This window comes from Oncorhynchus masou, chromosome 19 (assembly GCF_036934945.1).
Source record: "Oncorhynchus masou masou isolate Uvic2021 chromosome 19, UVic_Omas_1.1, whole genome shotgun sequence".
In the NCBI taxonomy this organism is placed as follows: domain Eukaryota; kingdom Metazoa; phylum Chordata; class Actinopteri; order Salmoniformes; family Salmonidae; genus Oncorhynchus; species Oncorhynchus masou.
The window spans coordinates 2,269,013-2,282,775 of NC_088230.1; the positions used below are offsets into that span (position 1 = coordinate 2,269,013).

Sequence of the window (13,763 nt, forward strand, 5' to 3'; positions counted from 1 at the left end):
GTCTGGGACGTACAGAGCAATAAAAAGTATTTACCCCCTTTCTAATTTTCTTTATTTTTTGATACTGAATGTTGTCAGATCTGCAACCAAAACCGAATATTAGATAAAGGGAACCTGAGTGAACAAATAACACAACAATTACATACTTATTTCATTTCTTTCATAAACAAAGTTATGCAACACTCAATTCCCCTGTGTGAAAAGGTAATTGCCCCCTTACACTCAATAACTGGTTGTGCCACCTTTAGCTGCAATGACGCCATCCAATCACTTCCTGTAGTTGTTGATCAGTCACCAGTAATCAGTTGCTGTGGAGGAGTTTTGGCCCACTCTTCCGTTTCAAGTCCAGCTACAACATCTCAATTGGGAATAGGTCTTGATTTTGACTATGCTTTTTAGCCATTTTCATGTAGACTTGATTGTGTGTTTTGGATCATTGCCTTGCTGCCTGACCCAGCTGCGCTTTAGCATCAGCTCACAGATGGATGGTCTGACATTCTTCTGTAGTATTCTCTGATACAGAGCAGAATCCATGGTTGAGAGAGAGAGAAAGAGAGAGAGAGAGAGAGAGAGAGAGAGAGAGCTGTGCCATCCTCTGTTGCCCTAACCCTCATGTTAACCTCACATTGTTTTGATCCTCTGGAGGCACAGACACACAGGCCTTTGATTCCCCTCACAGAGATCTGCACACACCGCGACCGTACACACGCCACACACACACGCAGCCCTCTCTGCCGTGTAAAGAGCTTACCGTGGGTAGGAGAGGATGAGCAATGCTGCTGTTGTTTCAGCTGCATTAGGGGTTTGAAGCAGCAGTGTGTGGTGTGTGTGTGGTGTGGGTGCGTGTGCGTGCGTGTGTGCGTGCCTGCGGAGGCGCATGTGTGTGTGCAACTGTGCGTGTGTGTGCACGCGCGCGCGCGCGTGTGTGTGTGTGTGTGTGTGTGTAAGCGGGGTGTAAATGCAGTGCACCAAATGTCACAATTATTCATGTGAAAAAGAAAAGGAGAGCTGCACACTCTAGGAGCTCAGAAGCAATAATTGGGTAATCTAATAACTAACATTTTGACAGACAAGCTGTCTTCATCAGGGTACAAGACATCTTGTCTGTCAAAATGTTTGTCATGATGTTATTCAATTATTGCTTCTGAGCTCCTAACTAGGTGTTCTACTCCACTAGCCAGCACCTCTCCTAACTTTCTTCCACTTCTCTAAACAGGTGTTCTACTCCGCTAGCTAGCACCTCTCCTAACTAGGTGTTCTACTCCACTAGCCAGCACCTCTCCTAACTAGGTGTTCTACTCCACTAGCCAGCACCTCTCCTAAACAGGTGTTCTACTCCACTAGCCAGCACCTCTCCTAAACAGGTGTTCTACTCCACTAGCCAGCACCTCTCCAGATGTTCTACTCCACCAGCAACTCTCTTAAACAGGTGTTCTACTCCACTAGCCAGCACCTCACCTAAACAGGTGTTCTACTCCGCCAGCACCTAGCCAGCACCTCACCTAAACAGGTGTTCTACTCCGCTAGCCAGCACCTCAAACACTCACCTAAACAGGTGTTCTACTCCGCTAGCCAGCACCTCTCCTAAACAGGTGTTCTACTCCACTAGCCAGCACCTCACCTAAACAGGTGTTCTACTCCAGCCAGCACCTCACCTAAACAGGTGTTCTACTCCGCTAGCCAGCACCTCACCTAAACAGGTGTTCTACTCCACTAGCCAGCACCTCACCTAAACAGGTGTTCTACTCTGCTAGCCAGTACCTGGCCTAAACAGGTGTTCTACTCCTCTAGCCAGTACGTGGCCTAAACAGGTGTTCTACTCCTCTAGCCAGCACCTCACCTAAGCAGGTGTTCTACTCTGCTAGCCAGCACCTCTCCTAAACAGGTGTTCTACTCCACTAGCCAGCACCTCACCTAAACAGGTGTTCTACTCCACTAGCCAGCACCTCACCTAAACAGGTGTTCTACTCCACTAAACAGGTGTTCCAGCACCTCGGTGTTCTACTCCGCTAGCCAGCACCTCTCCTAAACAGGTGTTCTCACTAGCCAGCACCTCACCTAAACAGGTGTTCTACTCCAGCACACTCAAACAGGTGTTCTAAAGCACCCATCTCCTAAACAGGTGTTCTACTCCGCTAGCCAGCACTCTCCTTTTCTTTTTCAAGTGTTCTACTCCGCTAGCCAGCACCTCACCTGAACAGGTGTTCTACTCCACTAGCCAGCACCTCACCTAAACAGGTGTTCTACTCCGCTAGCCAGCACCTCTCCTAAACAGGTGCTCTACTCCACTAGCCAGCACCTCACCTAAACAGGTGTTCTACTCCGCTAGCCAGCACCTCTCCTAAACAGGTGTTCTACTCCACTAGCCAGCACCTCACCTAAACAGGTGTTCTACTCCGCTAGCCAGCACCTCTAATAAACAGGTGTTCTACTCCTCTAGCCAGCACCTCGCCTAAACAGGTGTTCTACTCTGCTAGCCAGCACCTCACCTAAACAGGTGTTCTACTCCGCTAGCCAACACCTCTAATAAACAGGTGTTCTACTCTGCTAGCCAGCACCTCACCTAAACAGGTGTTCTACTCCGCTAGCCAGCACCTCTCCAGGTGTTCTTTTCCAGCAACTCGCCTAAACAGGTGTTCTACTCCGCTAGCCAGCAGCTCTCCCTTTTTCAAGTGTTCTACTCACCTGAACAGGTGTTCTACTCCGCTAGCCAGCACCTCGCCTAAACAGGTGTTCTACTCCACTAGCCAGCACCTCACCTAAACAGGTGTTCTACTCCGCTAGCCAACACCTCACCTAAACAGGTGTTCTACTCCGCTAGCCAGCACCTCACCTAAACAGGTGTTCTACTCCACTAGCCAGCACCTCACCTGAACAGGTGTTCTACTCCGCTAGCCAGTACCTCACCTAAACAGGTGTTCAACTCCACTAGCCAGCACCTCACCTAAACTGGTGTTCTACTCCGCTAGCCAGCACCTCACCTAAACAGGTGTTCTACTCCGCTAGCCAGCACCTCACCTAAACAGGTGCTCAACTCCGCTAGCCAGCACCTCACCTAAACAGGTGTTCTACACTGCTAGCCAGCACCTCTCCTAAACAGGTGTTCTACTCCGCTAGCCAGCACCTCACCTAAACAGGTGTTCTACTCCGCTAGCCAGCAACTCACCTAAACAGGTGTTCTACTCCACTAGCCAGCACCTCACCTAAACAGGTGTTCTACTCCGCTAGCCAGCACCTCTCCTAAACAGGTGTTCTACTCCGCTAGCCAGCACCTCGCCTAAACAGGTGTTCTACTCCGCTAGCCAGCACCTCTCCTAAACAGGTGTTCTACTCCGCTAGCCAGCACCTCTCCTAAACAGGTGTTCTACTCCGCTAGCCAGCACCTCGCCTAAACAGGTATTCTACTCCGCTAGCCAGCACCTCTCCTAAACAGGTGTTCTACTCCGCTAGCCAGCACCTCACCTAAACAGGTGTTCTACTCCGCTAGCCAGCACCTCTAATAAACAGGTGTTCTACTCTACTAGCCAGCACCTCTCCTAAACAGGTGTTCTACTCCGCTAGCCAGCACCTCACCTAAACAGGTGTTCTACTCCGCTAGCCAGCACCTTGCCTAAACAGGTGTTCTACTCCGCTAGCCAGCACCTCTCCTAAACAGGTGTTCTACTCCGCTAGCCAGCAACTCTCTTAAACAGGTGTTCTACTCCGCTAGCCAGCACCTCACCTAAACAGGTGTTCTACTCCACTAGCCAGCACCTCACCTAAACAGGTGTTCTACTCCACTAGCCAGCACCTCACCTAAACAGGTGTTCTACTCCGCTAGCCAGCACCTCTCCTAAACAGGTGTTCTACTCCACTAGCCAGCACCTCACCTAAACAGGTGTTCTACTCCACTAGCCAGCACCTCACCTAAACAGGTGTTCTACTCCACTAGCCAGCACCTCACCTAAACAGGTGTTCTACTCCGCTAGCCAGCACCTCACCTAAACAGGTATTCTACTCCGCTAGCCAGCACCTCACCTAAACAGGCGTTCTTCTCCACTAGCCAGCACCTCACCTAAACAGGTGTTCTACTCCGCTAGCCAGCACCTCACCTAAACAGGTGTTCTACTCCGCTAGCCAGCACCTCACCTAAACAGGTGTTCTACTCCGCTAGCCAGCACCTCACCTAGACAGGTGTTCTACTCCACTAGCCAGCACCTCTCCTAAACAGGTGTTCTACTCCACTAGCCAGCACCTCACCTAAACAGGTGTTCTACTCCACTAGCCAGCACCTCACCTAAACAGGTGTTCTACTCCGCTAGCCAGCACCTCACCTAAACAGGTGTTCTACTCCGCTAGCCAGCACCTTGCCTAAACAGGTGTTCTACTCCGCTAGCCAGCACCTCGCCTAAACAGGTGTTCTACTCCACTAGCCAGCACCTCACCTAAACAGGTGTTCTACTCCGCTAGCCAACACCTCACCTAAACAGGTGTTCTACTCCGCTAGCCAGCACCTCACCTAAACAGGTGTTCTACTCCACTAGCCAGCACCTCACCTGAACAGGTGTTCTACTCCGCTAGCCAGTACCTCACCTAAACAGGTGTTCAACTCCACTAGCCAGCACCTCACCTAAACTGGTGTTCTACTCCGCTAGCCAGCACCTCACCTAAACAGGTGTTCTACTCCGCTAGCCAGCACCTCACCTAAACAGGTGTTCAACTCCGCTAGCCAGCACCTCACCTAAACAGGTGTTCTACACTGCTAGCCAGCACCTCTCCTAAACAGGTGTTCTACTCCGCTAGCCAGCACCTCACCTAAACAGGTGTTCTACTCCGCTAGCCAGCAACTCACCTAAACAGGTGTTCTACTCCACTAGCCAGCACCTCACCTAAACAGGTGTTCTACTCCGCTAGCCAGCACCTCTCCTAAACAGGTGTTCTACTCCGCTAGCCAGCACCTCGCCTAAACAGGTGTTCTACTCCGCTAGCCAGCACCTCTCCTAAACAGGTGTTCTACTCCGCTAGCCAGCACCTCTCCTAAACAGGTGTTCTACTCCGCTAGCTAGCACCTCGCCTAAACAGGTATTCTACTCCTCTAGCCAGCACCTCTCCTAAACAGGTGTTCTACTCCGCTAGCCAGCACCTCACCTAAACAGGTGTTCTACTCCGCTAGCCAGCACCTCACCTAAACAGGTGTTCTACTCCGCTAGCCAGCACCTTGCCTAAACAGGTGTTCTACTCCGCTAGCCAGCACCTCTCCTAAACAGGTGTTCTACTCCGCTAGCCAGCAACTCTCTTAAACAGGTGTTCTACTCCGCTAGCTAGCACCTCGCCTAAACAGGTATTCTACTCCGCTAGCCAGCACCTCTCCTAAACAGGTGTTCTACTCCGCTAGCCAGCACCTCACCTAAACAGGTGTTCTACTCCGCTAGCCAGCACCTCACCTAAACAGGTGTTCTACTCCGCTAGCCAGCACCTTGCCTAAACAGGTGTTCTACTCCGCTAGCCAGCACCTCTCCTAAACAGGTGTTCTACTCCGCTAGCCAGCAACTCTCTTAAACAGGTGTTCTACTCCGCTAGCCAGCACCTCACCTAAACAGGTGTTCTACTCCACTAGCCAGCACCTCACCTAAACAGGTGTTCTACTCCACTAGCCAGCACCTCACCTAAACAGGTGTTCTACTCCGCTAGCCAGCACCTCTCCTAAACAGGTGTTCTACTCCACTAGCCAGCACCTCACCTAAACAGGTGTTCTACTCCACTAGCCAGCACCTCACCTAAACAGGTGTTCTACTCCGCTAGCCAGCAACTCTCTTAAACAGGTGTTCTACTCCGCTAGCCAGCACCTCACCTAAACAGGTGTTCTACTCCACTAGCCAGCACCTCACCTAAACAGGTGTTCTACTCCACTAGCCAGCACCTCACCTAAACAGGTGTTCTACTCCGCTAGCCAGCACCTCTCCTAAACAGGTGTTCTACTCCACTAGCCAGCACCTCACCTAAACAGGTGTTCTACTCCACTAGCCAGCACCTCACCTAAACAGGTGTTCTACTCCACTAGCCAGCACCTCACCTAAACAGGTGTTCTACTCCGCTAGCCAGCACCTCACCTAAACAGGTATTCTACTCCGCTAGCCAGCACCTCACCTAAACAGGTGTTCTTCTCCACTAGCCAGCACCTCACCTAAACAGGTGTTCTACTCCGCTAGCCAGCACCTCACCTAAACAGGTGTTCTACTCCGCTAGCCAGCACCTCACCTAAACAGGTGTTCTACTCCGCTAGCCAGCACCTCACCTAGACAGGTGTTCTACTCCACTAGCCAGCACCTCACCTAAACAGGTGTTCTACTCCGCTAGCCAGCACCTCACCTAAACAGGTGTTCTACTCCACTAGCCAGCATCTCACCTAAACAGGTGTTCTACTCCACTAGCCAGCACCTCACCTAAACAGGTGTTCTACTCCGCTAGCCAGCACCTCACCTAAACAGGTGTTCTACTCCGCTAGCCAGCACCTCACCTAAACAGGTGTTCTACTCCGCTAGCCAGCACCTTGCCTAAACAGGTGTTCTACTCCGCTAGCCAGCACCTCTCCTAAACAGGTGTTCTACTCCTCTAGCCAGCACCTCACCTAAACAGGTGTTCTACTCCGCTAGCCAGCACCTCTCCTAAACAGGTGTTCTACTCTGCTAGCCAGCACCTCTCCTAAACAGGTGTTCTACTCCGCTAGCCAGCACCTCTCCTAAACAGGTGTCCTACTCCGCTAGCCAGCACCTTGCCTAAACAGGTGTTCTACTCCACTAGCCAGCACCTCGCCTAAACAGGTGTTCTACTCCGCTAGCCAGCAGCTCTCCTTTTCTTTTTCAAGTGTTCTACTCCGCTAGCCAGCACCTCACCTGAACAGGTGTTCTACTCCACTAGCCAGCACCTCACCTAAACAGGTGTTCTACTCCGCTAGCCAGCACCTCTCCTAAACAGGTGTTCTACTCCACTAGCCAGCACCTCACCTAACCAGGTGTTCTACTCCGCTAGCCAGCACCTCTCCTAAACAGGTGTTCTACTCCGCTAGCCAGCACCTCACCTAAACAGGTGTTCTACTCCGCTAGCCAACACCTCTAATAAACAGGTGTTCTACTCCTCTAGCCAGCACCTCGCCTAAACAGGTGTTCTACTCTGCTAGCCAGCACCTCACCTAAACAGGTGTTCTACTCCGCTAGCCAGCACCTCTAATAAACAGGTGTTCTACTCCTCTAGCCAGCACCTCGCCTAAACAGGTGTTCTACTCCGCTAGCCAGCACCTCACCTAAACAGGTGTTCTACTCCACTAGCCAGCACCTCTCCTAAACAGGTGTTCTACTCTGCTAGCCAGCACCTCTCCTAAACAGGTGTTCTACTCCGCTAGCCAGCAGCTCTCCTTTTCTTTTTCAAGTGTTCTACTCCGCTAGCCAGCACCTCACCTGAACAGGTGTTCTACTCCGCTAGCCAGCACCTCGCCTAAACAGGTGTTCTACTCCACTAGCCAGCACCTCACCTAAACAGGTGTTCTACTCCGCTAGCCAACACCTCACCTAAACAGGTGTTCTACTCCGCTAGCCAGCACCTCACCTAAACAGGTGTTCTACTCCACTAGCCAGCACCTCACCTGAACAGGTGTTCTACTCCGCTAGCCAGTACCTCACCTAAACAGGTGTTCAACTCCACTAGCCAGCACCTCACCTAAACTGGTGTTCTACTCCGCTAGCCAGCACCTCACCTAAACAGGTGTTCTACTCCGCTAGCCAGCACCTCACCTAAACAGGTGTTCAACTCCGCTAGCCAGCACCTCACCTAAACAGGTGTTCTACTCTGCTGGCCAGCACCTCTCTTAAACAGGTGTTCTACTCCGCTAGCCAGCACCTCACCTAAACAGGTGTTCTACTCCGCTAGCCAGCAACTCACCTAAACAGGTGTTCTACTCCACTAGCCAGCACCTCACCTAAACAGGTGTTCTACTCCGCTAGCCAGCACCTCTCCTAAACAGGTGTTCTACTCCGCTAGCCAGCACCTCGCCTAAACAGGTGTTCTACTCCGCTAGCCAGCACCTCTCCTAAACAGGTGTTCTACTCCGCTAGCCAGCACCTCTCCTAAACAGGTGTTCTACTCCGCTAGCTAGCACCTCGCCTAAACAGGTATTCTACTCCGCTAGCCAGCACCTCTCCTAAACAGGTGTTCTACTCCGCTAGCCAGCACCTCACCTAAACAGGTGTTCTACTCCGCTAGCCAGCACCTCTAATAAACAGGTGTTCTACTCCACTAGCCAGCACCTCTCCTAAACAGGTGTTCTACTCCGCTAGCCAGCACCTCACCTAAACAGGTGTTCTACTCCGCTAGCCAGCACCTCTCCTAAACAGGTGTTCTACTCCTCTAGCCAGCACCTCTCCTAAGCAGGTGTTCTAATCCGCTAGCCAGCACCTCGCCTAAACAGGTGTTCTACTCCACTAGCCAGCACCTCGCCTAAACAGGTGTTCTACTCCGCTAGCCAGCACCTCGCCTAAACAGGTGTTCTACTCCACTAGCCAGCACCTCTCCTAAACAGGTGTTCTACTCCGCTAGCCAGCACCTCTCCAAAACAGGTGTTCTACTCCTCTAGCCAGCACCTCTCCTAAACAGGTGTTCTAATCCGCTAGCCAGCACCTCGCCTAAACAGGTGTTCTACTCCGCTAGCCAGCACCTCACCTAAACAGGTGTTCTACTCCGCTAGCCAGCACCTCGCCTAAACAGGTGTTCTACTCCGCTAGCCAGCACCTCTCCTAAACAGGTGTTCTACTCCGCTAGCCAGCACCTCGCCTAAACAGGTGTTCTACTCCGCTAGCCAGCACCTCTCCTAAACAGGTGTTCTACTCCGCTAGCCAGCACCTCGCCTAAACAGGTGTTCTACTCCGCTAGCCAGCACCTCTCCTAAACAGGTGTTCTACTCCGCTAGCCAGCACCTCTCCTAAACAGGTGTTCTACTCCGCTAGCCAGCACCTCGCCTAAACAGATGTGCGTTTCTTTCGCCTTACAATTATTAATGTGCCCTGATCAGTTCCTCCCACTGAAATTGAAGCTTATCTTTTGGGAAAGAAATGGGATAGAACATAATCTTTTCCAATATACGTTTTGTTTTCTCCTCTTCTCACATTTCAGGGTAGCTATTTTCGTCCTTTCTCCAACTCACACTGACAGTGGGTTGTGGAGCGACGTAACATATTAAAAGTAATTCCGGGACACTCCAATTAGTACAATATCTTACTCATTGCAATTTGTACAATATGTTACGAATTTGAAAAAAGTATGAAATGTTACGAATTCCAATTTGTTGTGGTAAACATTAGCTAGGTGGCTAGGTGGCTAACGCTAATGTTAGCTAGGTGGCTAACGTTAGGTGTTCTAGGGATTAGCGTTAGGGTTTAAGGTTAAGGTAAAGGTTAGTGTTAGGTATTAATTTAAAGGGTTAAGGTTAGGGTTAGGGGAAGGGTTAGATAACATGCTAAGTAGTTGCAAAGTAGCTAAAAAGTTGTAAAGTTGTAAAGTTGCTTATTAGCTCAAACTCGAAAGTTGTTTGCAATGCGATTTGAGCACGCAACCTTTGAATTTACAAACGTTTGTGTTGTACGCATACCCATCCACCCCGACTAACCAGCCTAATTTATTTTTTGCCTTAAGTAATATTCTGTCTTAAGTAACCATGCTAAATGTAACATATCGTACTCATTTGAGTATCCTGGATGTATGTTTACTATGTTACGTCTAGTCTATAAGACCAGGCTGTGTGGATATGCCTATTGTTGCTATATGAGAACTAGGCATTCGGTTCTCTCTCATTTTCATTTTCTCACAAAAAACATAATACACATCACATCAGAGGAATGTTACTCAATGGAACAATTTCTATTAATATTTCCATTGATAGTACAGATATTTCCTTTGTATCATCATGGCTACTTATTATCCATCTACTGTGCATGGGCAGGTAGTTCCCTTCATAGAAATATAATTACTAGAATGGACGTTCCCATTCCATTCTATTTCTATGGTTCCCTCACTGCGATGCGTAGCTACAGCACGTTAACTGTGTCCATCTACTGTGCATGGGCAGGTAGTTACTTTCATAGAAATATAATTACTAGAATGGATCTTCCTATTCCATTCTATTTCTATGGTTCCCTCACTGCGATGCGTAGCTACAGTACGTTAACTGTGTGTTTACTGTCTGTTCCCCAGACCATCGTTCGAGGGAACCGGCCCCCGAAGGACACGTCCATCAATGGTCTCCTGGAGGAGTTCGACAGCATCTCTGTGACACGTTCCAACTCCCTGCGTAAAGAGAGCCCTACGGGCCCCCACCAGGCCGGGTCTGGGGCCCCCAAACCCCCTCTCACCACCCTCCACACCCCCACCCCAACGCCCCTGAGGAGAACGGCTTCAGCCACTACTACTCCCGCTACTCCTGTGATCTGGACACCTCCAGTAGGGACTTCTCTCTGGAGCCCTACAGGAAGGACAGTAAAGGCTTCGCTCTAGATGGGGACTGGGCCGTGGGGAGACACTACCGCTTCCCCAAACAGAATGGCCACCTCACCCACGCCACCCGCGTTCCCTTCTACCCCGATGCCATGCCTCAGAAGACTGATTACGCCAAGCTGCCTCCGGACTACCACACGTACTTGGAGAGCAAGGTGGCGGGGGCACGCTTGGCCGACGAGGTGGGATCTGGGTCCGGGGTGGGAAGCGCAGGGGGGTCTGCCGGGTCCACGACAGGGGGGTACTACCGTGCATCCGTAGGCGGTTCGTCCAGTCAGGACTACCGGGATGCGTCGATGGTGGGGACACCATCGCGAGCCTCGCTGCACAGCGAGCAAATCAACTACCCAGATAGCGAGTGGAGCTACAGCGGCATGTCCAGAGACGAGTACGAGAAGAGGCCTAAGTCGTCGTACGTGATGCAGACCAGCCCCACGCCGGCCATCCGACAGCGCTCCAGGTCGGGGTCCGGCCTCCAGGAGCCCAACGTGCCCTATGGGGCCAGCGGGGTCTTTAAGAGTCCCCCTCAGACACACCCATACAGCTCCTACACCTACCCACGCCTCTCAGAGACTCTCACCAACTCACAGGCCATGGCCAAGGTACGTCTGGGCTGGTGTGTTTATTTACTCTGTAATCTGAGTCGGGAAATGTTATTGCCAGGGAAAGACATATCCATTATGTTAGCAGTGTATTATTTTCTACTATTTTCAAAATACTTTTCCAAATAGTCCAGTTTTGATAATAATTTGAATCAGGTGATACTTCGTAAAGTATTCAGATCCGTTGACTTTATGCCTATTTTGTTAGGTTACAGCCTTATTCTAAAATGGATTACATTTGTTTTTTCCCCTCATCAATCTCTACACACAAAACCCGATAGTGACAAAGCAAAACAGGTTTTTATGATTTTGTATTAATTTATTAAAAATTTAAAAACAGATATATCACATTTACATACGTTACATACACCTTTGGCAGCTTCAAGGAAGAGTCTTGGTGGTTTCAAACATCTTCTGTGTTCTTGGGGACCTTCAAAGCTGCAGAAATCTTTTGGTACTCCAATACCTTGACTTTGTTGTCCTTAAGCCATTTTGACACAACTTTGGAAGTATGCTTGGGGTCATTGTCCATTTGGAAGACACATTTGCAACCAAGCTTTAACTTCCTGACTGACATCTTGAGATGTTGCTTCAATATATCCATATAATTGTCCTCCTCGTGATGCCATCTATTTTGTGAAGTGCACCAGTCCCTCCTGCAGCAAAGCACACCCATAACATGATGCTGCCACCCCCGTGCTTCACGGTTGGGATGGTGTTCTTGCAAGTCTCCCCATTTTTCCTCAAAACATAACGATGGTCATTATGGCCACACAGTTCTATTTTTGTTTCATCAGACCAGAGGACATTTCTCCCAAAAGTACGATCTTTGTCCCCATGTGCAGTGGCAAACCGTAGTCTGTCTTATTTATGGCTGTTTTGGAGCCAGTGGCTTCTTCCTTGCTGAGCAGCCTTTCAAGTTATGTCGATATCGGACTCATTTTACTGGCGATATAGATACGTTTGTCTACCTGTTTCCTCCAGCATCTTCACAAGGTCCTTTGCTGTTGTTCTGGGATTGATTTGCACATTTTGCACAAAAGTACGTTCATCTTTGGAGACAGAACGCGTCTCCTTCCTGAGCAGTATGACGGCTGCATGGTCCCATGGTGTTTATACTTTGGAAACTATTGTTTGCACAGATGAACGTGGTACCTTCAGGCATTTGGAAATCGCTCCCAAGGATGAACCAAACTTGTGGAGGTCTACAATTTTTTTCTGAGGTCTTGGCTGATTTCTTTTGATTTGCCCATGATGTCAAGCAAAGAGGCATTGAATTTGAAGGTAGGACTCAAATGATGTCAATTAGCCTATCAGAAGCTTCTAAAGCCATGACGTCATTTTATGGAATTTTCCAAGCTGTTTAAAGGCACAGTCAACTTAGTGTATGTAAACGTCTGACCCACTGGAATTGTGATGCAGTGAATTATAAGTGAAATAATCTGTCTGTAAACAATTGTTGGAAAAATTACCTGTGTCATGTACAAAGTATATATCCTAACCAACTTGCCAAAACTATAGTTTGTTAACAAGAAATTTGTGGAGTGGTTGAAAAACGAGTTTAATGACTCCAACCTAAGTGTATGTAAACTTCCGACTTCAACTGTATGTAAATAAGGTATTCCTGTTTTTAAGTTTAATACATTTGCAAACATTTCTAAAAACCTGTTTTCAATTTATGGTATTGTGTGCAGATTGCTGAGGATAGTTTTTTATTTAATCAATTTTAGAATAAGGCTGTAACGTAAAAAAATGTGGAAAAAAGTCAAGGGGTCTGAATACTTTCCGAAGGCACTGTAAGAGCTCGGCAGCATTTCTCTCTGAAGTACCTAATAAACTGGAAGGTGCAAATGTTGAATATGCATACGCTGAGCTATAGTAGCCATTTTCCACGACACTGGAATGACAGCCCTTTCTGACAAACCCATTGAAACCACTGCAGAGAACATTACACAGATGCATTAGCCTCCCATGTATCCACCCCTTCCCGGTTTAAAGAGATGATGTTATCTCCCCAGATGCATTAGCCTCCCATGTATCCACCCCTTCCCGGTTTAAAGAGATGATGCAGCGTTATCTCCACAGATGCATTAGCCTCCCATGTACCCACCCCTTCCCGGTTTAAAGAGATGATGCAGTGTTATCTCCCTAGTTGCATTAGCCTCCCATGTATCCACCCGGTTTAAAGAGATGATGTTATCTCCCCAGATGCATTAGCCTCCCATGTACCCACCCCTTCCCGGTTTAAAGAGATGATGCAGTGTTATCTCCACAGATGCATTAGCCTCCCATGTATCCACCCCTTCCCAGTTTAAAGAGATGATGCAGTGTTATCTCCCCAGTTGCATTAGCCTCCCATGTACCCACCCCTTCCCAGTTTAAAGAGATGATGCAGTGTTATCTCCCCAGTTGCATTAGCCTCCCATGTATCCACCCCTTCCCGGTTTAAAGAGATGATGTTATCTCCCCAGATGCATTAGCCTCCCATGTATCCACCCCTTCCCGGTTTAAAGAGATGATGTTATCTCCACAGATGCATTAGCCTCCCATGTATCCACCCCTTCCCAGTTTAAAGAGATGATGCAGTGTTATCTCCCTAGTTGCATTAGCCTCCCATGTATCCACCCGGTTTAAAGAGATGAT

At 49.1% G+C, this 13,763-nt stretch overlaps 1 protein-coding gene across 1 annotated transcript in view; it reads left to right on the forward strand.

Moving 5' to 3' along the window:
* Positions 1-13,763, forward strand: part of LOC135505711 (serine/threonine-protein kinase PAK 5-like) — a 121,649-nt gene that overhangs the window by 51,402 nt on the left and 56,484 nt on the right. Inside the window, 2 exon segments of the mRNA XM_064924772.1 lie at positions 10,219-10,353; positions 10,356-11,120. Of these exon segments, the coding sequence (XP_064780844.1) occupies positions 10,219-10,353; positions 10,356-11,120 (900 nt within the window).